This window comes from Hemisphaericaspora subhashii (assembly GCF_019202705.1).
Source record: "Hemisphaericaspora subhashii strain CBS 10753 chromosome Unknown scaffold31, whole genome shotgun sequence".
In the NCBI taxonomy this organism is placed as follows: domain Eukaryota; kingdom Fungi; phylum Ascomycota; class Pichiomycetes; order Serinales; family Debaryomycetaceae; genus Hemisphaericaspora; species Hemisphaericaspora subhashii.
In genome coordinates this window covers 9,478-35,756 of record NW_026057381.1, presented here as the reverse complement: position 1 = coordinate 35,756, position 26,279 = coordinate 9,478, and the positions used below count along the sequence as shown (strand labels likewise).

Genomic DNA, 26,279 nt, shown 5'->3' with positions numbered 1-26,279 from the left:
ATTGGATGTATATAAATAAATGACAGTCGGTTTGTGAGATAAAAAAACGGTTCTGACTATGCGTCGTTTGCTACTTGCATATCTTTTATGATAGTAAATATAAAATAAATATTAATACACAGAATATAATGATATTCTTATTAACTAGGAGTTAATAATATCTCGATAAAGGGCATCACTGGTTACAACCACATCCTTCATTTCTTTCACATCATGGACTCTAACAATATCAGTGTTTTGTTCAATGCATGTTGATACAGTTGCACCTGTACTAAAAACTCTTTCATTGGGTATTTCTTTCCCAGTGATAGTCCCCAAGAATCTCTTTCTTGAAGTGCCCACTAATACCGACATTCCATTAAAACTCAAATATTTATGCTTGACAAAAGTATCACTGATTCTTTCATTTATCTGAACGGAATATTTCTTAAAGAATGACGCATGGCGAATCAATGCCAAATTTTGTTTGACATCTTTAGCAAACCCAACACCAGGGTCAACAATAATCTGCCATTTTCTAACACCCTTTGCAAAAGCTTTAAACATTTGCATGGATAACTCACGAGAAACTCCATTCAACAAATTTCTAACTTCTGGCTTCAAGCTCAATTCCTGATGTCCTGCAATTGGATCAATCACAAATTCGATAATATCGTCATTTGTATTGGATTCATATTTAGTCAATTTTGACATGGTTTGAGGTGTTCCACGAGTGTGGTTCATGATATAAGGACATCCATATTTTGCGACCACTTCAAAAATCCTTTCATCAAATTTCCCCATTGAGATATCATTGATGATATCAGCTCCTGCTTCAAGACATTTTTCAGCTACGTTGGATCTATATGTATCAATAGATATTAAGATATTTGCAAGTTTGGGATTAGAACTGGCACGAATTGCTTTTGTGATGTGTAAAACTCGACGAATTTCTTCTTCTTCTGTGGGTTCTACACTACCTGGACGAGTTGACACACCACCAATATCGATAATATGTGCACCTTCTTCAGCAAGTTGTTCGGCATTGGTTAAAGTTGCATCTACTGATTGATTAAAATATTTCCCAGCATCGCTGAATGAATCAGGGGTCATGTTTAAAATACCCATGATTAATGTTTGGTGTTTATTAGTGACTTGATCAAATTTAAGTAAATTTTCAGAATCTTTAATTCTAGGCACTGGGATTATTTGCAATAATTGTGACGATTCTTGTAAATTTGAATCAGGGGAATTGGCAAGAAGTTGTTGTAAATGATTATGGAATGGTTCAGCACTGATTGGATGATTTTGATCAGGTGGTAATAATTCACATAATGGTTGCAAAACAAAAGTACGTTCTAATAATGCTTTATGGGGAATAACCAAATCTGGTTCATTCATTTCAATGTCATCGTATAAAATAATATCCAAATCAATTGATCTAGGTCCATTGTCGAAATCTTTCACTCTTTTAATATGATGGTATTCGATTTCTTTTAATTTGAAAAGTAATTCCTTAGGTGAGATATCTTGAAAAGTGACTTTGATCACTCCATTATAGAAATCTGCTTGATCAAGGTAGTACATTGGTTTGGAAATATATAAAGAAGATGTTGATTCGATCTTGATGTCGTATGATTCTAATAGGTCAAGTGCTCGTTGGATATTCTCCACCTGATTACCTGTATTTGATCCAAATGCTATAAATGCTGTGTGAGGACCTTCATAATTCGTTGGAGATAAATCTTCCACTGGCATGTTAAACGATGAATTGGTGCTATGGTCGGTAAACGTCAATGGCTTTGCATCCTTGAAACTGGTAGCCGTCATGTATGAAGAAACACCAACTCCTTCGATATGACTAAATGCATTCGGCTTTGTAACCGTTGCTTTAATAGATTCAATACCCTTATCATACTTTTGAAATGTCAATTGGCCAATTTTGGACACTAATGCTTCCACGGTTTTGAAATTAGATGCTTCAACATAGGTAACAATATCATTTATGATTTTATGAAAGAATAAATTGGAGTTATCATTAATTTGGAACTCTAAATCAATATCAACGATTTGCTTTTGCAACCTTTCAAACGTGAAAACACCAATAATTGTCAATAATCTCAATTTATTAACTTTAAAGATATCTAACTTATTTGGGCATCCCAAAGTATTCCTTTGCAAGCTGTATTCAACACTATCTGCCCTAATTTCAGATTTATTACTCTTAACAAACACCTCAACTGAATGGCCACCGCCTTTCCTTTCATCCAATGAAATTTCGCCAACTGCTTCAGCGATGCTCCCCAAAGATTTGAAATTACGATGTTCGTTAGCCTTCATAAATTCAGTGATGTTTCTGGTTATCACTGCATAATTCAATGAATATTTCAAATTATCGGTAATTGAAGCCTGGTGGAAATCAGTACGTAACTCGACTGAAATTGTGATTGGCTGTGGAGTTGGTCTGTTCCAAGCATCTTTACCAGTAATTGCTGTAGCCGATATATCTTTGGCAAACACAACGTCGGTGTACATTCTAGTTGTGGAATGGAAAAATGAGGTTTGTATGAATTTAAATGTCGGTTGGATAGCCGACTTAAATTTACTTAAGTGAATCAAAGTAATTGTGGGAATATAAAAGGACGCAGATGTAATCTTAAGGATTCCCAGAAGTAATTGACCTTCCCTTTTGCATGATGATGCTCAATCTGCGAATTTTAAAATTTTCAATCTGAAGATTTTTGGTGGGGGCGGTGAATATTTTTCCGATGCTAATGTTTATTTGTTAAGAGATGGCCTATTTACAACTATGCAAATCTACTTCTGGCTTTTGATATTATATATTAGATCCATGATCCCATCTTGGACATCATCATCACTATCGATACTAATGACGTCAGTATGGGTTCTTTTCTTTGACAGATCCTTCTCAATTTTCTTGCCTGCTTTCTTGCCTACTTGCTTGTCTACTTCCGTTCGTACTTTCTTCTTTTCTTTCTTATCTGTCTTTACTTTCTTCTTGTCCTCGGGAAAGTCAAGATCGTTCTTAACTTCAATGGAATCAGCAACAATTGTTCCATACTCTACGGTCTCTCGCATGGTCCTCTCGGCCGCCTGTCTAAGCTCCCTTTCCTCCTGCACAGTGTAGTGCTTATTTGGCACTCTTTTATCATCCATAACCATTCTAATAATGATTTCATTCGCCAAAACATAAGTGCAAAATTTAGAAACCGTCCAATACGCGACAGTGTCACTATCACAATTTAATAATCTGTTGCGGAACTTCTTGGCTATTTGACCCCCGATTATTGATTGACGTTTGAATCCATAATATCCTGCGAAATACTGTTCCCAGTCGATACTCCAATTTTCATCAGCTCCCATAACGTCACGTTGCGATTTTTTACGTTGAATCCTGGCTTGTTGGTAATATGAGGATACCTTCAACTCCCCGTCGACCAACTTGGGGATTATTGGAAAATACGTCTCTGCTCTCCCTAATAATTCCTTTTGGGAAGTTATAGTCTCTGGAATATGATAGCTCTGGAATTTTTTCTTGGTTGGTTCGACCTTTTTCTCATTTTGCAATTCTAATGAATGAAGAATGTTTTTGGAATCTATTTCTGAAGCAAGACCTCCTTCAAATGCATCCAAATCGGGCAAAGCGCGCTTGAATTCTTCTTCCATTTCCTTCCTCTTGGCCAGTTGGGAATCATCAATATTCTTCCGAATGTGTGCAAACTTGCTTCCAACATCAATGTTTCCCTTTATTTTCTTGACATCGATAATCTCAAATTCATCATCGGAGATCTCAATCACATTTTGTAATCTTCGAGAAGCCTTGACAGCATTAGTGTCTAATGGGTCAGAGTCAGATGACGACGCGGCTGTTGAATTTGGACCTGGATATATATATGGCTTTCCTTTCCCATATGTTCTAGGTCGTTTTTTGGGGGACTTTTTTTTCTCTGGTGTAAACATGCTGTCCACGATAACTTCACTATCCAGTTTATTGGGTGGTGAACTTAATACTGGTATTGTTGGTGCAGAATTCTGCAGTTTACGAGTTCGAGTAAGACTCCCATAAGGTTTATTAGAGAGATCCATGGTTAGTGGTTCGTCGTTGATGTTTGTAGTTGGGCTCAAAAAATATAAAAAATTATTTGTTTTGATTTTAATTTTCTTTGATCTGATGGCAGAGAAAAGTGCCTCAAGAGCAATCGATCAACTTATATGAAGATATCAAACTCAAGAGACGTAAGTATACTAAAATTAAACATGTAATTACAAATCTACATAAACTGATATATATATATATACTTAAAATGAAACGTATCAACGTGGTTGTTGTTGTTGCTGTTGTTGTTGAAGTAATTGTGCCAAAGCTGCAAGATTTGGATTTCCAGCTTGTGGAGAACCTTGTCCTGCACCACCTGGTTGCTGTTGTTGCATATTGCTCAAAAAATCATTAAACCCAGAAGGAGGGACATTTGGTAAACCTGTTGGGGGTCCACCAGCGTCTGGTTGGTTTTGGAAAGGAATATTTGGTTGTTGATTTTGTGCCTGAGGAGACGCGTTTCCAAATAATCCTTGCAATGGGTTCACAGATGAATTCAGGAATGTCTTAAAATTAGGCATGGACCCGTGACTCATACCCAGTGGCAGAATCAATGTAGTCTTAACATATTCATCAGCAGCCTCACCTGGTCTGTTGGATTTAGGTCCATTTCTTGCTGAATTGGTTGGCATTTTTCTAGACATAGCCTTGCTACTTACTCCCGAACCAATTTCAATATCTGGTTCATCGATAACCATTCCACTCAGCATTGGTTGTCCACCAGTACCACCCCATTGAGCATTAACGATCCATGCTTTATCTGCTTCAGTAAGTCTTTGGATTGGGATGATGGAAATTCCATGCTGATAATTACAACAATCACGAGGACCAAAACCAACACCCCAACGAGTACGTAAAGGTAACGCATTGTCTTTGTTGAACGAAGTGATAACCTGTTCTGCCTCTCTACGGGAATAAACCTTAATGAAAGCATGTTTACGTTCACTATTTAATATAACCGATTGAACTTCTGCAAATGGACGTAACACTGTAGCTAAAGCTCTTTCATCCATGTTTCTTGGAACACCTCCAATAAACAACGTTCTAGATAAAACTTTAATTGACCCTTGCGGAGTAGAAGGATCAAATCCGACGTTTCTTGGACGGTAGTGTGGAGTACCTGGCATGTTCATTTCACCGCCCATGGCATGTGGAGGAACATGCGCTGGTTGCTGATGTTGTTGATGTGATGGGGCCTGTTGCTGTTGTTGTTGTTGACGCTGGACCGGGGGTTGGTATTGCAGTTGTTGTTGGTGGTGTTGAACTCTCAGTGGGTTTGGAGGTAAGCTTTGGTTGTATGGTTGGTTGTGACCGCGTGGAGGTGATCTGGATCTAATATATTGATTAGGAGGAACACCACCGCGATTTGGTGATCTTGATCTATTTCTTCTGCCATATCCATTATCATTCTGATCACGGCGACCACGTCTTCCAGTTCCATAATCGTTTATAGCCGGCTGTGGGGCGAACAGTTGTGCGGGAGCCGCAGTAGGGCTACCCGTTGCACTGTTTTGCATTTGCTGCAACATATTAAAAATCACTTGCTCATTGGCTGCGGGTGGTTGTTGTTGTTGTTGTTCTTGCTGTTGTTGAGTGAACTGCGGTGGTTTTGGAAGACTTGGGGGTAAATTCGAAAATGAACCAGAAGAAGGTGGAGGACTGATAGAGCTAGTTGCAGTTGCAGTAGCCCCACTAAGTGCGGACAATTGTGACAAGATATTACTAGCATCATTACTTGACACTGGATTAACTGGTTGAGATGTTGGGGTGTTTGAATCAGAACCAGTAGATTTAGCTAAAGAAGCGAGAGCCGATAAAATACTATTTGAATCATTGGTTGATTTTTCTTCAACTGGCTTAACTGGTTCAACTTTTGTTCTTGGAGGAGAACCTGGAGGAGTAGTTGAAACAAAATGCTTATTTCTAATGTTATTAATGATTTCTAGTGGAAATGTTTCTGCTCTTTCCCAAATGTCAATCAATTTACTAATTTTAATTCTTTGAGAAGCACTAATTTGTAATTCCAACGCATCATCAATTAAGGATTCAATTAATTCAGTAATTTTATAAACTGCTGAAGCATAAGTTCCATCAGGAGCCAGCGAGTTAATTTCTTGATTTTCCTTTTTAGCTTCTTCAGTAAAGCCTCTTACAATAGAATCAACCACATATAAAGTACCTAATTTATGAGTAGATGGTACTGCCTTACAATTAGAATATAAAGTTGTAATTAATTTAGATTCCTGACCAACTTGTTGAAAGGCGATTTCTGTTAATCTTTTAATACGAGATCCAGAAACTCCTGGAGCTTTTAAAGATGGTAATTCTTTCAATATCGTTTCAAATTCTTCTAATGACATGGTTTCAACTTTTTGGTTTTTTCTGTTTTACAAAGAATCAAAAAATACACTAATTAAGATACAAAACCTTTTTGGTATACACTATTTTAATTTTAATTGAACTTATTACTTGTGTTTTTTTTTAGTATGGATGAGTATTCCGTTAGACTCTATGACTTTGAAATAAGAAGAATGACTTTACGACTCTAAATACAACAAACTTTTCTTTTACTTGGGAGGGAAATGATTCTCTAAGCACACAGACACGATTGATTTTTTTATGACTTATAAACTTTCTGATTTAATACTTTCCTTGATAATTTCGAAGCAATTTTTATAAAAGAAAACTACTAAGGCTATTTTTTTTAAAGTAGAATGACTAATGTTTTGTAGAAATATATATCTAAAATGGTTACTATTTTCCTATTTGCTATGTTTAGTAATTTACCTAATGGTAGTGAAAGTAGTAGTAATGATGGCAATAGTTAGCTTCTTTGATTACTTTCTTTGTAGAGGAAAGGGGGGCAAGAAAGAAACAAGTTACAACAAAAGTCAAAGAAGTTTTTTTCTCCTTTAATTTGTGGTGTGTCTACAAATTTCAAAAAATGATGCGATTTTTTAGTGTGTTACCCGGATTGGGGTTTAACTTTTTAGTGCTGTACTTTACCCATGTATTCCATAATTTACGCTGACAACTGAAAAATTTGTCAAATAAAAAAATTCTACAATCAATCATCCATCATAATAGCTTTAACAGTTGAATCCAATTAGATACATAACGATGAGAGGGGTAAATAGTGCATCCAAGGCTATTATAAGGGCTTACTCAACACAGCAATCACAACCTCTTATTTCCCTGACATTATTATTATCAAGAAATCCCATAGTTACTCAAGAAATATCATCATTTGAAAAACAATTCTACAAATATCAAACCGAAGTATGGAGAAGATTAATGTGGACCTTTCCGCGTTGGTTCTATTTCAAGAGTGGTACTTTGGCCTTTCAAAAGTTCCGTGAATTAAATGTTGGTCCTATTCCTAATGCTACCAATGTTCAATATCCAACTGGTAGACCAGAAATTAGACAAGGAAGAGATAGAAGATTTAAAGAAGTATTGAAAGTACCAAAAACTTATAAAGAAGAGGGGGATGTCGATTTCGATCCTGAAAAGGATGGAAAGATGAGTATGTCTGATTTGTCTAGAAAAATTGTCCCAAATGATAGAGTCACTGAAGCTGATCGTAGTAATGATGTGAAAAGTTTGGAAAGACAATTGAGTCGTACTTTATATTTAGTAGCAAAAAATGGTGATGAATGGAAGTTTCCATCTTTTGCTGAAGAACCTGTTGAAGAAGGCTCCAGTTTACTTGGATTACATGAAATTGCCAAGAATGGATTAGATAAGATTGGTGGAACTGAAATCAATTATTTCAATGTTTCAAGAACTCCATGTCATTTATTAAACAATACTAAGGAAAACAAGAAAGAATTCTTTATTAAATCACATATATTATCTGGATCATTCGTTCCACAAGATAGCTCATTGGATTTCAAGTGGTTGACCAAAGAAGAATTAAAGGATACTTTACCAAAGGAATATTATCAAGAAATTGAACATTTATTAAGTGATATCTAAAAGAATCGTCATGTATATATAAAACTAGTATAGAGCTCCTTTTGTAACCCCTTTCTGTAAATATCACTAATTAAATACATAATGAAAAAGGACTTCACAAGGTACATGTAAATATATTCGATCTAGATTAACACTATATCACAGACTTTTATTATTTTTGACAATACTAAACTTACAAGAACTATAAATACTACAAAAGATCTACAAGATCATAGACTTTCTCAGGCTGGAATACAGATTCTCCAGAATTACATATCCTTCTTCCCCTTGATAGCATTTTGAGCAGCAAAAACAGTTCTATCAATCAAAGTCCCCACCATTAATACCCCAGCGATTGAACTGACACATCCTAAGACGAACCCACTCCATGATTTAGCATATTGCTCGCGATTAATAATCTTTAATGGACTTATATCGAAGTGGAATTCAACTCCAGGAACACCACCTCTACCATGCATAGTATGCTGATGATCTTCGTCCTTACCTCCGATTAATGGTCTATCATGAGTGATTACACTGAATTGATTTGTGTCGATTGATTCCTTAGTGATTGATTCAAAACGAGTAGCGACTACTTTTAAGTAATAAGATGCAAGATGTGCTTTTTGGTGAAGCAAGAATTGATGTCCGTCAAGTGGATGAGTGGTAGTAGTTGACAATGTGGATTGACCGTTTGTTCCAAAAGATAAATGATTGATAATATGGTCAAAGTTTAATTTATCACCATATTTGGCATAAAGAGAGAGATCATGAGCATGTCTTCCATCACTAGTGAATAATGACCCTGGAGCAAACTCCATTGATCCTGATACACGACTGATTTTTGCTGTCCCTTTAATTCTACAACCTTCATTCTTGGCCACTCTATCTCTGATCTTCTTCACATATCCTTCCTTTTCACATTGTTCGATGTTTTCACCATCAAAGAAGGACCAGGAACGTTCGGCATATGCACGACGAACAGTTTCACAATTATTACAACAATATTGGTGTTTATCTTGTGGAAGGGCACCATAACATGATCCACAAGTTTTTGGATCTTGACCTTCTTGTAATCCCTTGGCAGCTTCACTTAACGGAACCTTACTGTTAATCTCGGGTATCTCATCCAATCTTTCATCGATTATGGCACCATTTTCTTTAATTAATCTTATTTTTTGAAATCCAGAATGAATAATATCTAATTGCATATCACCAGTTTCATCTAAAATGTCAATACTAACAGCTTGACAAGGTAAATTGAGAAATGAAATATCTAAATTAATATCTAATTGTTTATTAATGTCCCTATCAACAACTAATTCAGGTCGGGTTATTAATGTTGTATAATCAGTGTATTCATTTCTTATAAGAAATAATGCAATCACGATACATAAAAGGGTGATAATACCTCCTGATGCAGTCTTTATACGTGCATCTTCTACCGTTTTGGCAAATGCATCAAGCGAGAGTAATTTTGGTCTTGCTGACATTGTCTTTCTATCTGTTTATGTTTGTCTTGGTAAAGTGATTCTCTCAGGGTAACTCGACAATATTTAATTCACTGTCGAACAAATTTACTACGAAGTTTTTTTTTTCTGTTGGTGCGCTGTTCTAACCAAACCCACACTGAAATAATAATAATACGGGAAAATATTTTCAATAATATAAATTGATAATTCCGGATTCTCTTGGTTTGTATATTTCGTAACGGAGTTTTTTTTGACAGCCAATAACAAATATACAATGGCACCCAACAATGCTAGCACTAATCGAAAGTTCTTTGATCATCTCCAGCCCGTAGTCTTCCGAGACAACCCAATATTAGGCAATACCTCAACATCCACCGAAATCATCACCATGTCCATCAATCAATGTGGAACAAAACTTGTGGTGACAAGGACCGATAGATCAATACGTATTTGGAAATGTGCTCGTGATAGATTGTTGGAACCAATAATTATTGAAGACGCGCATGTTAAGTCGGTTGAATGTGTATCGTGGGATCCAAGAACAGAATATTCGTTTGCAACGGTTGGTCGTGACGATTGTATAAAGATTTGGAGAGGACATAGTGGGACATTAGAAAGAACGATTAAAACGGAAAAGAATTCTTTGATATTAGTTCGTTATAGTGCTGATGGAGAAATAATGGTAGCTGTGGATCGTGATTCTACGATTTTAGTATTTGATACCAATGGATATAAATTAATCACTGAGTTGAAGTTACATGAACATATTTATGATCTTCAATGGTTTCATTATGCTCATAAATTTTTCGTATGTGCTTTACATGATGGAGCAGTACCTATATATGAGTTAAATAATGGCGAATTGAAGTTACGAACTACTTTGAAAGGGCATAGGTCTTCAGCTACGAGTATATCGATCCTGCCACGAGGTAATTTCTTTGTAGTAGGGTCGAGTGAAGGTGTGGTTAGTTGTTGGGATTGTTCAACAATGTACAATTCGAAAGTCATTACTGAGATAGATGAATCGGTATCACATGTAGATTGCAGTAGAGATGGAACTTATTTTATTGCAAACTTCGATACTGGATCTAATGCAATTGTATTTGATACTGAATCAGGAGAGAAAGTGTTTGAAATCCCAAATAGTATGTCGGGTCAAGTTACTTTCTCAAAAGCAGTATGGTTTCCAACCAAGACAAGTTTTCTACATACTAGTGAAAACGGGACTTCAATAACTCTCATGAAGAAAGCAGTAGATTCTCGTGGCTATGGGGGGACTGGTGGGGGGGTCGATGGGCCTAGAGGTAGACGCGATAGACGGTATGATGATTAAGAAGACTTTCAGCATAAAAGAGTCGATTGGGTATTAGGCATAATCAAAAATGTCGATGCAGCCGTCGTGCTCAGTTTAAGTACTCAGAAATTTTCAGTTCATTGATAAAGAGGTGACCCTATAGATGGTGAAGTTGTGGAGAATGCCGGATAATTATTAGTCCACTCAGTTGGAGTTGAGTTGATAGTAGAAAGTCGTGTACTTTACCAAATAGAGGGGTTCTTACATAACGAAGCATGAACAATTCGTAAAGAACAAAGTATAATAAATTGACAATTTAAATAGTTTAATAGAATATGATATGATTCTAATAAGTAGTAATTGCCATGGCGGTACAATGTGGTAACCTGGAAGTAGTTCATGAAGTAGTACGAGTATAATAAGACAATGGTGAGTTTCAGGGGAACCTATCGGTACAAAAATAACAATAGGGGCAGCACGTGATTAAATCAAATTTTTTTGTTTCGTCTAATTTCGTTTGTTCTAATAATTTTTTAATCAATTTTGTGTACGATAATCGGTAATTACACTACCAATTTTTTTTTTTTTTTTTTAACAACCACAAAAAAAAAAAATATTATAAACAACAATTTTACAACCAACAACAAAAATCAACCACCATTTAAACTTCAACCAAGCTACTTACATTCCCTTACATTCTTCATTCAATTTTTTTTTTGTATCTATTATAAGATTAATTGCTGTTACTACTATTGCTACCGCTTTTAATAGTTACCACCACTACCATCGATCACTCCTGCTGCTGCTACTACCACCCCCAATAGTACCACCATTTATATCTTCTGATCTATTAGTGCTGATAGCTACCTCCAATACAATCATATATTACCATGGAAGCATTTCGATCATTTTCAACTTCATCAACCACAAACTCGAGCACTGCTTCCATATCAAGAGTAGCGCTGAGTGCAACACCATTAAATATCAATTTTAATAAACAATCGTCACCTAAAGAACATTTATACTACCAATGTGAACTATTGAAAATAAAATTAAGAAAGATTCCAGGAATGGAACCATATCTCAATGAAGCCTATAGACAAGCAGAAGAATTTGCAGAACAGCAAGCATTAGCACTTTCCCAAGAAACACCCTCTTCGTATAATATGGGTGCCAATGGCAATGGAGGATCCGTCGAGTCAGATTCGAGTAGAGTTTCAATACATTCATCAAATACTGCCAGTTCGGCAGCTAAAGGCAGTGGGAATTCATCTAATCATGTTTTCACATTCACGGCTGGGGTCTTGCCTGCAAGTGTAAGTGTTGATCCAGCCACGCATTTATGGAAATTATTCCAAATGGGAGCACCGTTATGTTTATTATTTAATCATTTAATCACAATTGAACAACCAGTTCCTGTGGTTGCAAGTGATGATTTAAGAATTTGCAAGAAATCAGTGTATGATTTTTTGATTGCGGTTAAAACTAATGTTAATTTTAATGACGATTTCATGTTTACTATTTCAAATGTTTTTTCTGACAATACTGAAGATTTAATCAAGATTGTTAAAGTTATAAATAAATTGTTAGATGATTATGGCTCATCAGTCGATGCGACTACCCCAGAAGAAGACGAGCGATTGGTTAATATTGAAGTTGTGCCTAGTGATGAACGTTCCAAAGTGTTTAAAGAAATTATTGACACTGAACGTAAATATGTCCAAGATTTAGAATTATTGATTCAATATCGTAAAGAACTTCAAGATGCAGAACAATTATCATCAGAGCAAATCAATACTTTATTCCCTAATTTATCAGAAATAATTGATTTCCAACGACGTTTCCTTAATGGGTTGGAATGTAATATAAATGTTCCAATCAAATATCAACGAATTGGATCTGTGTTTATTCATGCATCAATTGGTCCTTTTAAAGCATATGAATTATGGTCAACAGGACAACTTACCGCCATTGATTTGATTCAACGAGAAGCATCAAATTTAAGAAAATCATCCTCATTATTAGATCCGGGGTTCGAATTACAAGCGTATATTTTAAAACCAATTCAAAGATTATGTAAATATCCTTTACTTTTAAAAGAGTTAATTAAGCATTCTACTCCTGAAGAGCAAACTGCATTTAATGAATTATTGGTGGCCAGAAATGCCATTAAGGATGTTGCGAATCAAGTGAATGAAGCTCAACGTCGAGCCGAAAACAAGCAATATTTAGATAAGTTACGTACTCGGGTTCAAAATTGGCGTGGGTTTGATTTGGATAATCAAGGTGAATTATTATATTTCTGTAAAGTTGGAGTAAGAGATGCTGAGAATGAACGAGAATATGTTGCATATTTATTTGAAAAGATTATATTTTTCTTTATTGAAGTAGTTGATAAAGAAAAGGAAAAGAGAAGTAAATTTACTAGAAAGAAGCTGACAGGAACCAATTCAATGTCAAATAGTACGGTGAATTTATTAGATACATTAAATTCACGCGATACCCCATTGGAATTGAAAGGAAGAGTATATATTTCTGAAGTGTATAACATTACGACATCTCCTAACCAAGGATATATGCTTATAATCTCCTGGAGTGGCAAGAAAGAATCAGGATCATTTACACTCCGTTATCCAACCGAAGAATCTCGAAATCAATGGGAACAATGTTTACGTAACCTCAAAACTAGTGAAATGCATGAAGTTATGAACTCAAGTAGACAAAGAGATAGTCAAGCATCGGAGGATTCCATTTATGATTACACTGTTTCTCCATATGAGAATAATCGAGCATCTAATGGTTCAAACTTGAATACTCCAGGCAGGCATTATTCTTCCTCATCAACTTATTCTATGATGAGATCAATGGGAAGAAAATCAGTTGAAAGACATTCATCAAGTTCATCAGGCACATCATATTTCAATAATAATAACAATGCCGCCCATTCAGTTGCTGCTAGTTTCGATATCCATGTGAAGTTGATCTATAATGGTAATGAAATTGATGGCTTGAGTGTAAATTCCCTGATAGGATTCAATGAATTATATTCCACGATTTTGAATAAATTGATAGCTACCGGTGAAACTGAGGAGATATTAGTGAAGAAGTTGAAGTATCGTGATGAAGATGGGGATTTTGTGATTATGGATTCGAATGATGATTGGGCTGTTGCTGTTGAGGAGATGGAAGCTGAAACCGCTGGAAATAGTGGATATTTGACTATTTGGGTGTCATAAGATGTCTAAAAGAAAAAGGAGAGGGGGGAAGAGATAGTCTGTTTGTTTTTAGGGTTATAAGGGTATTTAGATCATTTTGGATTATTTCGATATCTTTTTCTAATTTATATAGATTTATATGGATTTTTTTTGGTTTTTATTTTCATTTTTAATAAATAAATTCTAATTGCTAAATATTTCGATTACGTAATTGTTGCAACAATTTTTTTCAGAGTCAAAATAATTTTTAGGATCAAGTAGGCGGCTTATTACGTGATGTATGACAGGCAGTTTAGTTTGGCTGCCCTGTATCAAAGAATGTTCACATTATGTGGTCATCATAAAGGTGACGTTTATAAGGAACATAGGAGATCAGGCCCCTGCCATGTGGTTACGTCACTCATCTTTATCAATTTATGGTTTTGATAATTATTGAGCTGATTAATTTAATTAATTTGATTCGTTGATGCATATATACAGGAACATATAAACATGACTCAATTAACTTTTTTAAATTTTTTTTGTGATTCGCTTCTATGAACCATCATACCATCGCATCTGCCACGCTCCTTGATTGAAATATTAACTGATTTGGTATTCTCACTTTTTTTTCAACTATACATACTTTATTCGGTTAAGGAAGTGTTCATTAACCAATCCATATTCATATTTATTAGATCCATTCAGAAAAGATGCTTCGCAGAACCGTTTTGGTTAGATCAACCAAACAACTACTCAAATCCCAATTATCTACTCATTTACCACACAGACTTTCCCTTTTAACTACCACTGCCTCCGCATTCACAAGGGGTTTCCACAATTCATATACTCGTTACCAATTAACCGAAGAACAACTCGCTATTCTCAATGAAGAACGAGCAGTGGATACTGTTGATGTATGTATAGTAGGAGGAGGTCCAGCTGGGCTCACTACCGCCATTAAATTAAAACAACTCGATAACGAAAAGGGAAGCGGTGAATTACGTGTCGTTGTTTTGGAAAAAGCCGGTGATTTCGGGAGTCATATAGTAAGTGGAGCAGTTATTGAACCTCGTGCATTCCTTGAATTATTCCCCGAAGATGAATTAACTAAAGAACATGGGATTCCATTACCTGTGGAAATGGCAACTAAGGTTACCAAAGATAGTATGAGGTTTTTGACTAAAGGTGGTAGGAATTTTTGGATGCCTGAACCTCCACAATTGGCAAATAAAAATAAAAACTTTGTTGTTAGTTTGAATGAAGTTGTCAAATATCTTTCCGAAAAAGCTGAAGAAGTGGGTGTGGAATTATATCCTGGTATTTCCGTGAGTGAACTCATTTATAATGAATCGGGAGATGCTATCAAAGGTGTAGCCACTAATGATTTAGGAATTGCCAAAGATGGCAGTCCCAAGGCTTCATTTGAACGTGGTATGGAATTCCATGCCCGTATGACTGTTTTGGCAGAGGGTTGTCATGGTTCATTAACCAAACAAGCGGTTTCCAAATTCAATCTTCGTGAAAACTCCGATCCTCAAACTTATGGTCTTGGGATTAAAGAAGTTTGGGAAGTTAAACCAGAGAATTTCAAACCTGGGTTTGTAGGTCATACTATGGGATATCCACTCTCTACTGCCGAATATGGTGGAGGGTTCCAATATCATTTCGGTGATGGTTTAGTTGCTGTCGGTTTAGTTATCGGATTAGACTATGCCAACCCTTATATATCCCCATATCAAGAATTTCAAAAGATGAAACTCCATCCATATTATGCTGATGTCTTAAGAGGTGGTAAATGTGTTTCATATGCCGCTAGAGCATTAAATGAAGGTGGATATCAATCTATTCCTAAATTACACTTTCCAGGTGGGTTATTGGTCGGTTGTTCGGCTGGGTTTATGAATGTTCCAAAAATTAAAGGTACCCATACAGCCATGAAGAGTGGTTTAGTCGCAGCTGAAGAGATATTTAAGACATATATTGAGAATGAATGGGAACCAGTGGATGAAGATACTTTTGTTGAAGAGTACGTACCTCTTGATTTGAAATCATATGCTACTGAATTTGAGAAATCTTGGGCATACAAGGAGCTTTATGCCATGCGTAATTGTCGTCCATCATTTAATACTCCATTAGGATTCCTTGGTGGATTATCACATTCTGGATTAACCACCATGATTACCCAAGGACATGAACCTTGGACATTGAGACATAAACATACAGATTCTTCAGTTACTCAACCTGCAGATAAATTCAAACCAATTGAATATCCTAAACCTGATAATGAACTTACTTTTGATATCTTGACTTCAGTTTCTAGAACCGGAACATATCATGATGAAGATGAACCTTGTCATTTACGTATCCCTGAACAAAACGAACGTAAGCATGCAGAAATCAGTTGGCCAAAATATAAGGGTATTGAACAACGTTTCTGTCCTGCTGGAGTGTATGAATATGTTGAAGATAGTACGGAACCACTTGGGGTTAAGTTCCAAATTAATTCTCAGAATTGTATACATTGCAAGACCTGTGATATTAAGATACCTGCTCAAGATATTAATTGGACCGTTCCTCAAGGTGGTGATGGGCCAAAGTATTACATGTCATAAATGGGACACTTTTCCTTATGTATTTAACTTTTGTAGCTTTTTATGAGACTTTTCTTAATTATTGCATTAGAGATTATTAATATTATTATTTTTAAAAAAAAATAGGTATCCTTTTTGTATTTGGCGTGTAAGAATATTATATAAATGTATGTATGTATATGTAAAATGTAATTATGAATTAAATTCCCAAAATATATAATGATGTTGATGTTTTTTTTTTAAATAATTTATGTCTAATTAAATCGTCTAATTAATTTAGTTAAAAAATTTATCTAATTCAGATAAACTAATATCTTCCGGTGTACCAATATCCTGAGTCATGAATCCAGATCTGATAACATTCAACCATTTCTTATCACCCCGTGTCACCTTATTAGAACCAGCTGATGTTGAAGAAGGGGTAGAAATAGCTTTAAGTGCCGCAGCATGTAACGCAGCCGCAGCGGCAGCGGCGTTGGGAGAATGAGAACTTGGAGCACGAGAAGCACGAGGAGCAGCAGCAGCGGCTGTTAATTCTCCTTTATTCTTTTTGGTAGAAGATAAGTATGACATGGATTTAGAACGTTTGTTGTTCTTTTTGAAAGTTTCAATAACATTTTCATCTTCGTCACTATCAGCAAAAACTTCAAAATCAAGTTCTAAATCGGAATTTTCTTTATCTTCATCTTCAGCAGCTTCAGCTTCTTCGTCTTCTTCTTTGGTGATAGGCATAAGAATCGAGTTCTCAGTGAGTGATGCAGTAACAGGAGCTGACAAATATGGAACAAACCAATTGGATTTATCTATATGACCATCCCAGAATGTCAGTCTTGTTACACCCAAATCAAACATAGTCAGTCTTCTCGGTTTTGCTAAACTAGCTTCCTTTCCAGCCTCCAATGGATCTGAGTCGTACAAGCTATTGCTACTAGTGATTGTGCTAGCACCCTTACCACCCTTTTTACCACCTGACTTTGGACTTTGAGAACCTGGAGATTTTGAAGTCTCTTCTTCTTCTTCCTCCACAGATCCACCTTCCAGTTGCTGTTGTTGTTCTTGCTGTTCCTTCTTCTTACGTTGTTGTTCTTCCATTAATTGTTTAGCGTACACATGGAAATCAGGAGCCAAAATACCTCTATATACATAAACCATTCTTTTTGGAGAAGCATCAGCCCAATCTCTTGAAATTGCATATTTCAAATTCACATCGCCCTTCTCCACTCTCTTGACATATGCATTCAATTTAGCAGAAACAAGGTTGGAAGTCTTGGTTGATAAACTAGCCATTTCAGGATGTTGTTCAGTTAAGACATCACAGATTTGTTTGACAGTCATACCTTGACCAGCAGCATCGTGTTGATATAAGATAACAAAGATAGCATAAAGGACATCATCTTCTAATGATTGATCGTTGGTTTGTTCTGGTTTTGGTTTTTCTCCTGTGACCGGAATAGTGGTCGATATTCCCGTGGCGATGGGTGCACGAGATATTGACTTTTTCTTTTGTTTGTTAGTTGGGAGGTTTTGAGAAGAGCCTGGGGTAGAAGTAGTGGTTGGAGGTGTTGATTCTCGGGACTGATCTTCATTTGAAGGATGTTCATTCATTAACGAATCTGGAGAAATACTTCTTGAAATTATAGACTCGGAGCCGACTTCTTCCATGTCTTCGTCGTGATCATCTTCAGGTTCATCTTCGTCTTCTTCATTGTTGGAGTTTGGAGATAATAGTCCTGATTTGGCATGTTTCCTTCTTTGTTCTTGTTCTAATTCTTCTTCCTCATCTCTAATTGATAATTTTTCGGTGATTGGAGATAATGCAAAACTTGCTTTTCTTGCCTTGGTTGCGACAGACAAAGTCTTTGGATTGAATGAAGGTGATGCAGGAGTATGGGTTGCAGTAACAGGTAAAGCAATAGGTCTTTTGTCGGTTAATGCCATAATAATACGTTTGGAAATTGTATGAATTGAATGATAATAATAATAATAGTAGCAATAATCACAAAAATAAAACAACAAAGATATAAAAAATCAACTTATAGGAAATATAAAATGTAAAAAGTTGATATCCTTCTTCGTAATGGTAAGTAGTAAGTAGTAATAGTAGATCCCAATATAAAAATGATAATAAATGAAAGCCCCTTGGTTTATTTAAAAATACAAAAACAACAATTTTAAAATATTAAAACAAAAATATAAAAAAAATCGTTAAATGGTCGTTAAAAGGTTTATGATAGTTTGATAAGTTATTCTTTTGGATGGTGTATTTAATATAGGTCCATAAAACAATCAAAGACTTCTATGAAAAAAAAAAATAATGTAATATGAGTAGATTTTTTGTATTGATAAATTGATGGGATGGGATGGGATAAGAATGCAAAAATCTGAATGTTTTCTATAGTTCAATTGATGTATGTTATATGTGAAATGTCAACAAAATGAATGTGTAGTATAGAAACCTTTATATTAAATTTCTTTCGTTTTGAGATGAGGTTTTAATTATTTGTATGGTGCAATAGTAAGATGGGGTAGTATTGTAATAATGATAATGTTATTTAAACAAACGTTTCTATGTTCAAATAATTTTTCTTTCTTTTTTCAAGAATTGCAACTTAAAAATTGAATTGTGTACAAAGATGGGTTGGATTTATGGTATGTGGTAAATCCAGGATAAATGCTAATAAATGTTAATTGATTAATATCATAATGATCTTCTATAAAAGAATGTAATATTGAAATAGTTAAAGCATGTATAATGAAGCAATGGGGAGGTATATACTAAAGAAATCTTAACAGGTTGGATATGAGAGTACCATCTTTCTCTTTGTTCCATCTGCTAAAAACAATTTCCCCCCACATGGTATTCATTTATACTCTTTAATTTTCATATGTAAAAGATGGTATCATACTTAGTTAGTTTATAGTGGTAGCTGTTGTAAATAGCTAGTGCTAATATGCAAAGAGAGAAAAGAAAGAGAAAACCAAAAAAAAAGAAGGAGTGACTAGATCTTTTTAAATTAAATCACTTGTGTATAATAGTTATTGATTAACTCTTAATGTGTGTATGTTTGCTAATTAAAGTAATAATTTATTAATATAACTTTTAATGATACAAAAGTGAAAAATTTTTTTTATAAACTACACGTTTTTATATGCCGTACAAGATGAAATCTTATTTAATCGGAAGATTTGTTAATTAACTTATGACTGATTTTTCTTCTTTTTTTATCTCATAATTTCTTGAGATTACTAAGAAAAGTTAATTTGATAAAAATTTTAAGACGTTGAACATGTCAAAGGAGTGACTGAACCCACATGTCTTGAAAAGAACATTCAGATAAAGAGAGAGAGAGACTACAGTGCCCTGTGACTCAATTTTTTCAGGACCTGCGTAAATCTGATATTTCCAAATCCGTTTTCATTACACAATAACGGAAGCAACAAAATGTGGCATCATTCCCGTCAGAACAATCTATAAATTCCGTTGCAACAATCAGATAAGACTCAATTGTTAAATTAATAAATATATACCCCTCTCTTAAACCCCACCCTGTTTTTTTCTTTTTAATTATTTTAACTCTTTTATTATTAGCTTTAGATTCTGAATAATATTGCTAAATCAAATCATTAAGAAATTCGAGAAATTTTTTGAGTTTCTCGGGGTCGTGGGCTTGGTAATTGTTTTTTATATTTAAGAAAATTAAGAGCAAATTTATTTAGGGCTAATGTCCTAGATGTCACTTTTGACACGTTTGGTACTGTAATGACGTCCCCCTCTCCCTTCTATTGTGTTTTTGTGTAGATGCGTGAAGTCATGCGTAATTATCCAATTTCAGTTTCGGCTTTCTTTTTTTGTGGAGTAAAACTTAAGCGGATTTACTTTCCCTTTACAAACAAAAAAGGAAAACCCGAAGGTCACATGATTTGATTTTTCGGGTTAGGGTTACAACCCTTATCTGCGAAAATTTGGTTAAGCTAAAAATAAATTGGCTTCATGCAAAGAAAAAAAATATTTTATTTTTATTTTATTTTTAATTGATTTTTGCATCCATATTGATGCGCTTTTCCTAATTGGGAAGGCGTTTTTTGCAGCCACAAAACCGCGTGGTAAAGTAGATTTCTCCCCAGGAAATTGTTTCAATTGATAATCTTTAATTAATCCGATTCTTGCTAAACGGTATTTTTATTCATCACAGTAGTTAACAATAGCAATTGGCATATCAATTGAATTTTACTCTATGTTTGCTTACTTATCCTGTTCAAGGCTCTTGGGTGCTTTTAATTTTTCTCCTTAAAAATTTAAACTTTTGCGCTAAAGTTAAATTTGATGAGATAAAAGGGGGACAGGGGCACAGGGGAATAGGGGTGAACAAATTGGATTTCACTTGCAAACTAGTTCGCTATATGAGATAAGTATGATTGTGACTTCTGCTTTTTCTAAGGATATGCCAAGCTCTTGCAACTTCTTTGTGGAATTTTTATTTGTTTTACAGAAATTGGTAGATTTTTTTATAGAAAAAAAAGCTTCTGGTTATTAGTTTTTAATCAGCTACGAATAAAAGAAAAGAAGAACCTGCTTCTCATTTACAAGATTTTTTATCAGAGTCATAAATATATTCCGTATATGCTATTTACATGGATGATTCAATATTATTCATCATCCCCCTGGTCGTCATCCTCCTTGTCTTCATTGTCACCATCATCTCCGTAATTCTCTTCATCTGAGCCTTCCTCTTCTTGATCGTCATTTAAATACACTTCTCCAGCTCTAACTAGGTCAATTGCTTTTTGGGTCCTTTCCCAATCTTCAGTCCAATATGAATCACTGTAGCATTTTTTAAACTCATCACTGTTTGGAGGAATGAACCAATAATTGATAGCAATATGAGCCCTATCTTTAACATTGTTACTCCCTTCACTAGAAGCAAAACTCGAAACCTCATGAAACCACCCTGCAGGAAGATATAACATTTCCCCAGGCTCCAACCAAACCACATATTTATTCAATTCCAAAAATCCAGGAAAATGCTCCTCCGCAAACTTGACAATCTTGTTCTTCGTCTTCACATCTTCTATATCATCTAGATGGAGCAACGCAGGTGGAATCTTGGAAAAGCTAGGAGGATCTCTCTTTTCCTCGGATTTTTTAGCACTCTTCCTATTCTTAATCATCCATTGTAATTCCTCCAACAATTTCCTACGTTCTTCAGATTGTTCTTCTTCTTCCAAACTATCCAATTTCCATCTGATTATTTCCTCCACCATCGCACCATCATCCCTTAATGACCTCCACCCGACCGCATTTTCATTCGGTTCATAATCGATTATACCAGAATTATAAATCTTACGAATTTCACCTACGGTGGATAATTTTAACGCATCAGCGGGCGAAAAAAGTGTGAATCGTTTTCGACCCGAGATAGGCACGTATAGATTATCTGCATGGTCATGATGAAGTCCGGATGAAGTTCCTTTGATTTTTCCTGGGAGCTGTTTTCCCAATCCTAATTTCTCATCCTTGGGATCAATAGCAAATTGGTTCTCTCCTGGGCTAGTTGATCCCATCCAAATATTGATTTGTTGAGGGATGAGAGAGGAGAATAGGTCTGGAATCGTGGGGAGGATTTCTGGACTATGGACTAAGTTTGTGAGTGGGGGTTGATAGAGTTCTCGAATGCGTGATCTGATTTCTGGAATTGGCATGCCTTGGATTATGTCCTGTTCGAAATCATCCTCAAAGTCATCATGAAGGTTGGAGATGTCTGGCATGGAAGAGGTTTCGGAAAATTTATCAAATAATCCTGGGCCCTCCTCCTCACCATCTTCATTTCCAAGTACTCCAAAATCTTCCAATTCATCTTCGTCATCATCATTATCCTCTTCCACTGCATCAGGACCATCAAAATCATACTGGGTAGTTAAATAATATCCATCATTACCAGCCTTAATCTCATCCACCAACTCCCTCAAAGCCATCTTAACTCTCTTTTGACCAGATCCAAATCCAGCCTCATATTTCTTCTCGACTTGTAGTTCCAGATCATAGTCCAAAGTCGTCTCAAGGTTTGCAATTGTGAAGTTTTCTGACTTGATAATTGGAGAAACGGTGAATTTCACTGGTTTTCGAGGTCGGATAAAATCATTAAAGAATTGTTGGGCAGATGGGATAGATTCTAGGACAGGAATTTTGGGAGAGGGCGAATTGGGGACTGTGTGTGATTTGTATTCATTGATGGTTTTCTTTCTTTTGGGATCCGGTTTAGTATTCGGCATGGCAGCTGTTGATGTGGTGGTTGCTGTTGTTGGGGAGTTGTAGTTAAAGGGATGAGATGTTGTGATTGACTGATTTTTTTTTTCATTCGCGCGGGACTTCTAATTACGATTTTTTTTTTAATTATGTGGAGTAACTAGAATTAATTATTACGTGCCTTGTCTTAAAGGAAGCAATGTGTAAGAATAAGGAGTGTTTTTACTAGAATACGATTGTTTGACAGTGGAAGCGCTAAAACGTCTGATACGAGATCGTCCAAGCGAATGTATATTCGGATATCCTAATGAACCAAAGTTCAGTCTTCTATATAGTTCGAATCTATGAGCGTAGATTCTTCCCTTGTTCCCCAACCAAATCCCAAAACCTCTAAAGGGGGAATCCACAGGTATTTATCCTCGCGCACTAAAGTTTAGGAAACGGGGAAAGTAGCGGCCGAATCGAAGCTTTTCAGAAATCAACTGTAGTGTAACAAGTTACACACAGGAACCACGTCCGGGCCTCCGCCATACCACATACTCACTAACGACCGGCGAAAGTCTATAATCTCCGCGATTACTCCAATTCCAAATTAGGAAGGAGCACATAACCACTCCTTACACAATGCAACAAGCAAAGCGACGATCATCTTTTATTATAGAGTTTCACATGTGATCACAAAGTCCCAAGATAGATACGTAGGGGTAATTCTACGAATGATTTTCTATTATTCAAATTGATTATTGTACATGTAAATATTCCCTTTCTGCTTTAAATAGAGACTAATTCTTTAATGGAATAAGAATCTACTCAAAGAAAGCTCAAGAAAGTTCTAGCACCGTCTTTCTGAACTCCCTTTTTTCCGAGCTTTCTGACAGCTCCATGACAACAGCATTTTCGTCGAGAAATTAGTGCATTTGTCAAAATCTTTCACTAAACGCAGACCCTCGGTTTGTATTATTCCTGAATTGGTGAGGATTTATTTAGTCGGTACACTATGAACTGATACATGTGCATTCCCTCTTTGTTTTATGAGGTAGCTATGATATTGTTTTGGAGGGGGGAAGACTTATCAAAGATCGAGTAGGTGATATTAGCTTAACAGTTGCCTCGTAATTGCTCGTCTAGATGCACAGCCATGGAATCTATTAGAGGGGAACTCAATGGAGATAAGACACACTATATCAGCCTCATGGATATATATAATTCCTTCGTCTTCAAAGTAAACTGCAAATTCTAATCTACCTGTCAACTGACGAAGTGAGAAAAGATTTAACCTTCATGCAAGGCAACCGAACAGCACCCTGCATGTTCCAATCGGTGACACACAGTGGAATGACAACCAAATAATAAAGCCAATCGTCAGGATTATTGTATAAACGAACGGTCATCATTTTTCTTAGTGGTTTTGTCTACAGGAGATGAACTTTTTTACTAATTAATAAAAAATATAGTAATTATAAAATTTTATGTGTCGTATAAAAAACATGAAATAAAGATGATGTAAAAGCAAACTAAATAGGGTGTTTAAGCGAGTCATAATATGGGCATATCATCCTTCTTTTCTATCATATATAATATATCAGCAGCATAGGTTTCATACTAGCAATGGTCGTACTAAAAATACAGAAGGAGAATATGAATAATTAACCAGTTAACTATTCATCCCCAAGATGCAAAAAAAATTTAATAATTGAACAAATAGTCTACTGTGGGATGTAGAACATTTGCCAATTACTCTTGGATTTCTTCAACTCTTCACAAGTATCCAAACCATATTGTTGAATTGTTGATTCAGAAATCTCCAATTCATCAATACAATCATATCCTCTTTTCTTACCTGGTGAACTCCTGGATACTGGAGTAATTGTACCCATACCAACAATTGGTGTAAAAGCAACATTGCCACCAGCGACAGCAGAAGTAGTGTTCGCCGTCTCATTTGTGGAATCTGAATCGAGTAAAGGTCTTTTGGGGGAAGTACTGTTGGATATTGGAGTGAGTGGTAACATTGAACTATCGATTGATATGGAAGGCTTCTTAAGGTTATGAGTAGCAACCTTTGGGGTTAATGGTGGAGGTGATACCAATGAATTCAAAGAATCAGCAGCACAATGGACAAGCGACTTCATTAATTGTGAATATTTACCACCTTCGGAGAAGTATTTAACCTCAATTGATTTTGGTGGGTTATCGATAATCTTAACAAGGTTCTTGAGGAAGTTCTTATTCAATAAGGATTGGAAAGCTTGAACTGAGAGAATTTCATCAAAGTTATCAGCAGGGTCTGAACCATTACAATTAGATTTATATTCTTCTGTCTTTAATAAATCATTGCAAAAGTTAAGCAAGCTAATCAAATTAATTGGGATCTTCAAAGTAAGTATGGACGTAAGAATACAAATTAAACCAATCTGGGAAGAAGTATAGTCAAAGTATATATTTGGATAAAATTGAAATAACTCTCCAATATAATTAGCCAATAATTTGATCTTTTGGGAATTCTTCTTGACCAACTCAACAACATTCAGATTAGCATTGTTGGATATTAACAAATTCAAATACAAATCAATAAATGAATCAAAAGTTGGAGCAGAAACTAACCAATCCAAACTCTTCAAGATATGTTTTTCCATCTCAATAAACAATTCCTTGTAATAACTATCAACACAAATTTTTCTTAAATCATTTAAACTTGGAATCTTATATTTGGAATCTAAGTTCTTACAACTAATCCACAACGACGTCAAGCCCAACAATTGATAATGTTGTTTCTTAACGATTCTGGTGGAACAATATCTGTCAATTAAATTAACCGTCAATGGGAATGTAGATCTTGACAAATTAAGAATGGTAATAACTTCCATTAAGAAATCCAACAACAACGGCCTCATTCCTAATTTAATCTCTGGCTGTTGTTCAATTAACGTTAAGTTGGGTAAGGTTTTAGACTCAACACTTAATAAATGATGTAACATTTCCATTTGATATTCATAAACCGCCGATGAATGAACTTTAAATTCCATGGTTTGTAAATTTATATTGGAAGACTTCAACAGCGCTTGGAGTAGTCTCACTTGGTGAAACATATCTGGGGAATTGGATAACATAATGATCTTGGTTTACTTATGATGTTTGTAGTGGTGAATTGTAACTATTTTTAAAGCAGCCAAAGATTTATAAAATGGTTGTAAAAAAAATGTCTCAAAAAAAATTGAATGTCGCAAAATTGCAGCAATTGAAAAAAATAAATGTCTCTAAAATGTGTCTAAAAATGAATGAAAAGTTCAACGAAAGATGATGAACCCTTTAATGCTAATGGAATAAATGGATTGTAGGAGAATGGAAAAGGTTGGGAAACAACGAGAATGTTAAATAAATTAGTTACCAGTACTAACTTTTTTAAATGCAAATAAAAAATGGAATCT

The 26,279-nt window shown here is 35.4% G+C and overlaps 11 protein-coding genes across 11 annotated transcripts; 4 read left to right on the top strand and 7 right to left on the bottom strand. All coding sequences in view use genetic code 12, as the record gives it.

Annotated features, from left to right (window-relative positions):
• Nucleotides 1-144: 144 nt before the first annotated feature.
• FOL1 (trifunctional dihydropteroate synthetase/dihydrohydroxymethylpterin pyrophosphokinase/dihydroneopterin aldolase) lies at nt 145-2,514 on the bottom strand (the record flags this gene model as incomplete). Its single annotated transcript, XM_049408972.1, has 1 exon — nt 145-2,514. The coding sequence occupies one exon, from the start codon at nt 2,512-2,514 to the stop codon at nt 145-147; it is 2,370 nt and encodes a 789-aa protein (XP_049261733.1).
• A 282-nt stretch (nt 2,515-2,796) lies between these two features.
• On the bottom strand, nt 2,797-4,086 carry J8A68_004958 (uncharacterized protein; the record flags this gene model as incomplete). The annotated part of the gene is made up of 1 exon (XM_049408971.1): nt 2,797-4,086. One exon carries the CDS (start codon nt 4,084-4,086, stop codon nt 2,797-2,799), a length of 1,290 nt encoding a protein of 429 aa, XP_049261732.1.
• Nucleotides 4,087-4,314: 228 nt separating this feature from the next.
• On the bottom strand, nt 4,315-6,456 carry J8A68_004957 (Nrd1 complex RNA-binding subunit; the record flags this gene model as incomplete). The annotated part of the gene is made up of 1 exon (XM_049408970.1): nt 4,315-6,456. The coding sequence occupies one exon, from the start codon at nt 6,454-6,456 to the stop codon at nt 4,315-4,317; it is 2,142 nt and encodes a 713-aa protein (XP_049261731.1).
• A 760-nt stretch (nt 6,457-7,216) lies between these two features.
• Nucleotides 7,217-8,074, top strand: J8A68_004956 (mitochondrial 54S ribosomal protein mL46; the record flags this gene model as incomplete). The annotated part of the gene is made up of 1 exon (XM_049408969.1): nt 7,217-8,074. One exon carries the CDS (start codon nt 7,217-7,219, stop codon nt 8,072-8,074), a length of 858 nt encoding a protein of 285 aa, XP_049261730.1.
• A 248-nt stretch (nt 8,075-8,322) lies between these two features.
• On the bottom strand, nt 8,323-9,546 carry ERV46 (Erv46p; the record flags this gene model as incomplete). The annotated part of the gene is made up of 1 exon (XM_049408968.1): nt 8,323-9,546. The coding sequence occupies one exon, from the start codon at nt 9,544-9,546 to the stop codon at nt 8,323-8,325; it is 1,224 nt and encodes a 407-aa protein (XP_049261729.1).
• Nucleotides 9,547-9,799: 253 nt separating this feature from the next.
• Nucleotides 9,800-10,858, top strand: J8A68_004954 (uncharacterized protein; the record flags this gene model as incomplete). The annotated part of the gene is made up of 1 exon (XM_049408967.1): nt 9,800-10,858. One exon carries the CDS (start codon nt 9,800-9,802, stop codon nt 10,856-10,858), a length of 1,059 nt encoding a protein of 352 aa, XP_049261728.1.
• An 851-nt stretch (nt 10,859-11,709) lies between these two features.
• On the top strand, nt 11,710-14,055 carry CDC24 (Rho family guanine nucleotide exchange factor; the record flags this gene model as incomplete). Its single annotated transcript, XM_049408966.1, has 1 exon — nt 11,710-14,055. One exon carries the CDS (start codon nt 11,710-11,712, stop codon nt 14,053-14,055), a length of 2,346 nt encoding a protein of 781 aa, XP_049261727.1.
• A 671-nt stretch (nt 14,056-14,726) lies between these two features.
• J8A68_004952 (putative electron-transferring-flavoprotein dehydrogenase) lies at nt 14,727-16,628 on the top strand (the record flags this gene model as incomplete). The annotated part of the gene is made up of 1 exon (XM_049408965.1): nt 14,727-16,628. The coding sequence occupies one exon, from the start codon at nt 14,727-14,729 to the stop codon at nt 16,626-16,628; it is 1,902 nt and encodes a 633-aa protein (XP_049261726.1).
• Nucleotides 16,629-16,883: 255 nt separating this feature from the next.
• GDS1 (Gds1p) lies at nt 16,884-18,545 on the bottom strand (the record flags this gene model as incomplete). Its single annotated transcript, XM_049408963.1, has 1 exon — nt 16,884-18,545. One exon carries the CDS (start codon nt 18,543-18,545, stop codon nt 16,884-16,886), a length of 1,662 nt encoding a protein of 553 aa, XP_049261725.1.
• A 2,709-nt stretch (nt 18,546-21,254) lies between these two features.
• J8A68_004950 (uncharacterized protein) lies at nt 21,255-22,877 on the bottom strand (the record flags this gene model as incomplete). The annotated part of the gene is made up of 1 exon (XM_049408962.1): nt 21,255-22,877. The coding sequence occupies one exon, from the start codon at nt 22,875-22,877 to the stop codon at nt 21,255-21,257; it is 1,623 nt and encodes a 540-aa protein (XP_049261724.1).
• Nucleotides 22,878-24,557: 1,680 nt separating this feature from the next.
• Nucleotides 24,558-25,961, bottom strand: CLN3 (cyclin; the record flags this gene model as incomplete). Its single annotated transcript, XM_049408961.1, has 1 exon — nt 24,558-25,961. The coding sequence occupies one exon, from the start codon at nt 25,959-25,961 to the stop codon at nt 24,558-24,560; it is 1,404 nt and encodes a 467-aa protein (XP_049261723.1).
• Nucleotides 25,962-26,279: the final 318 nt, after the last annotated feature.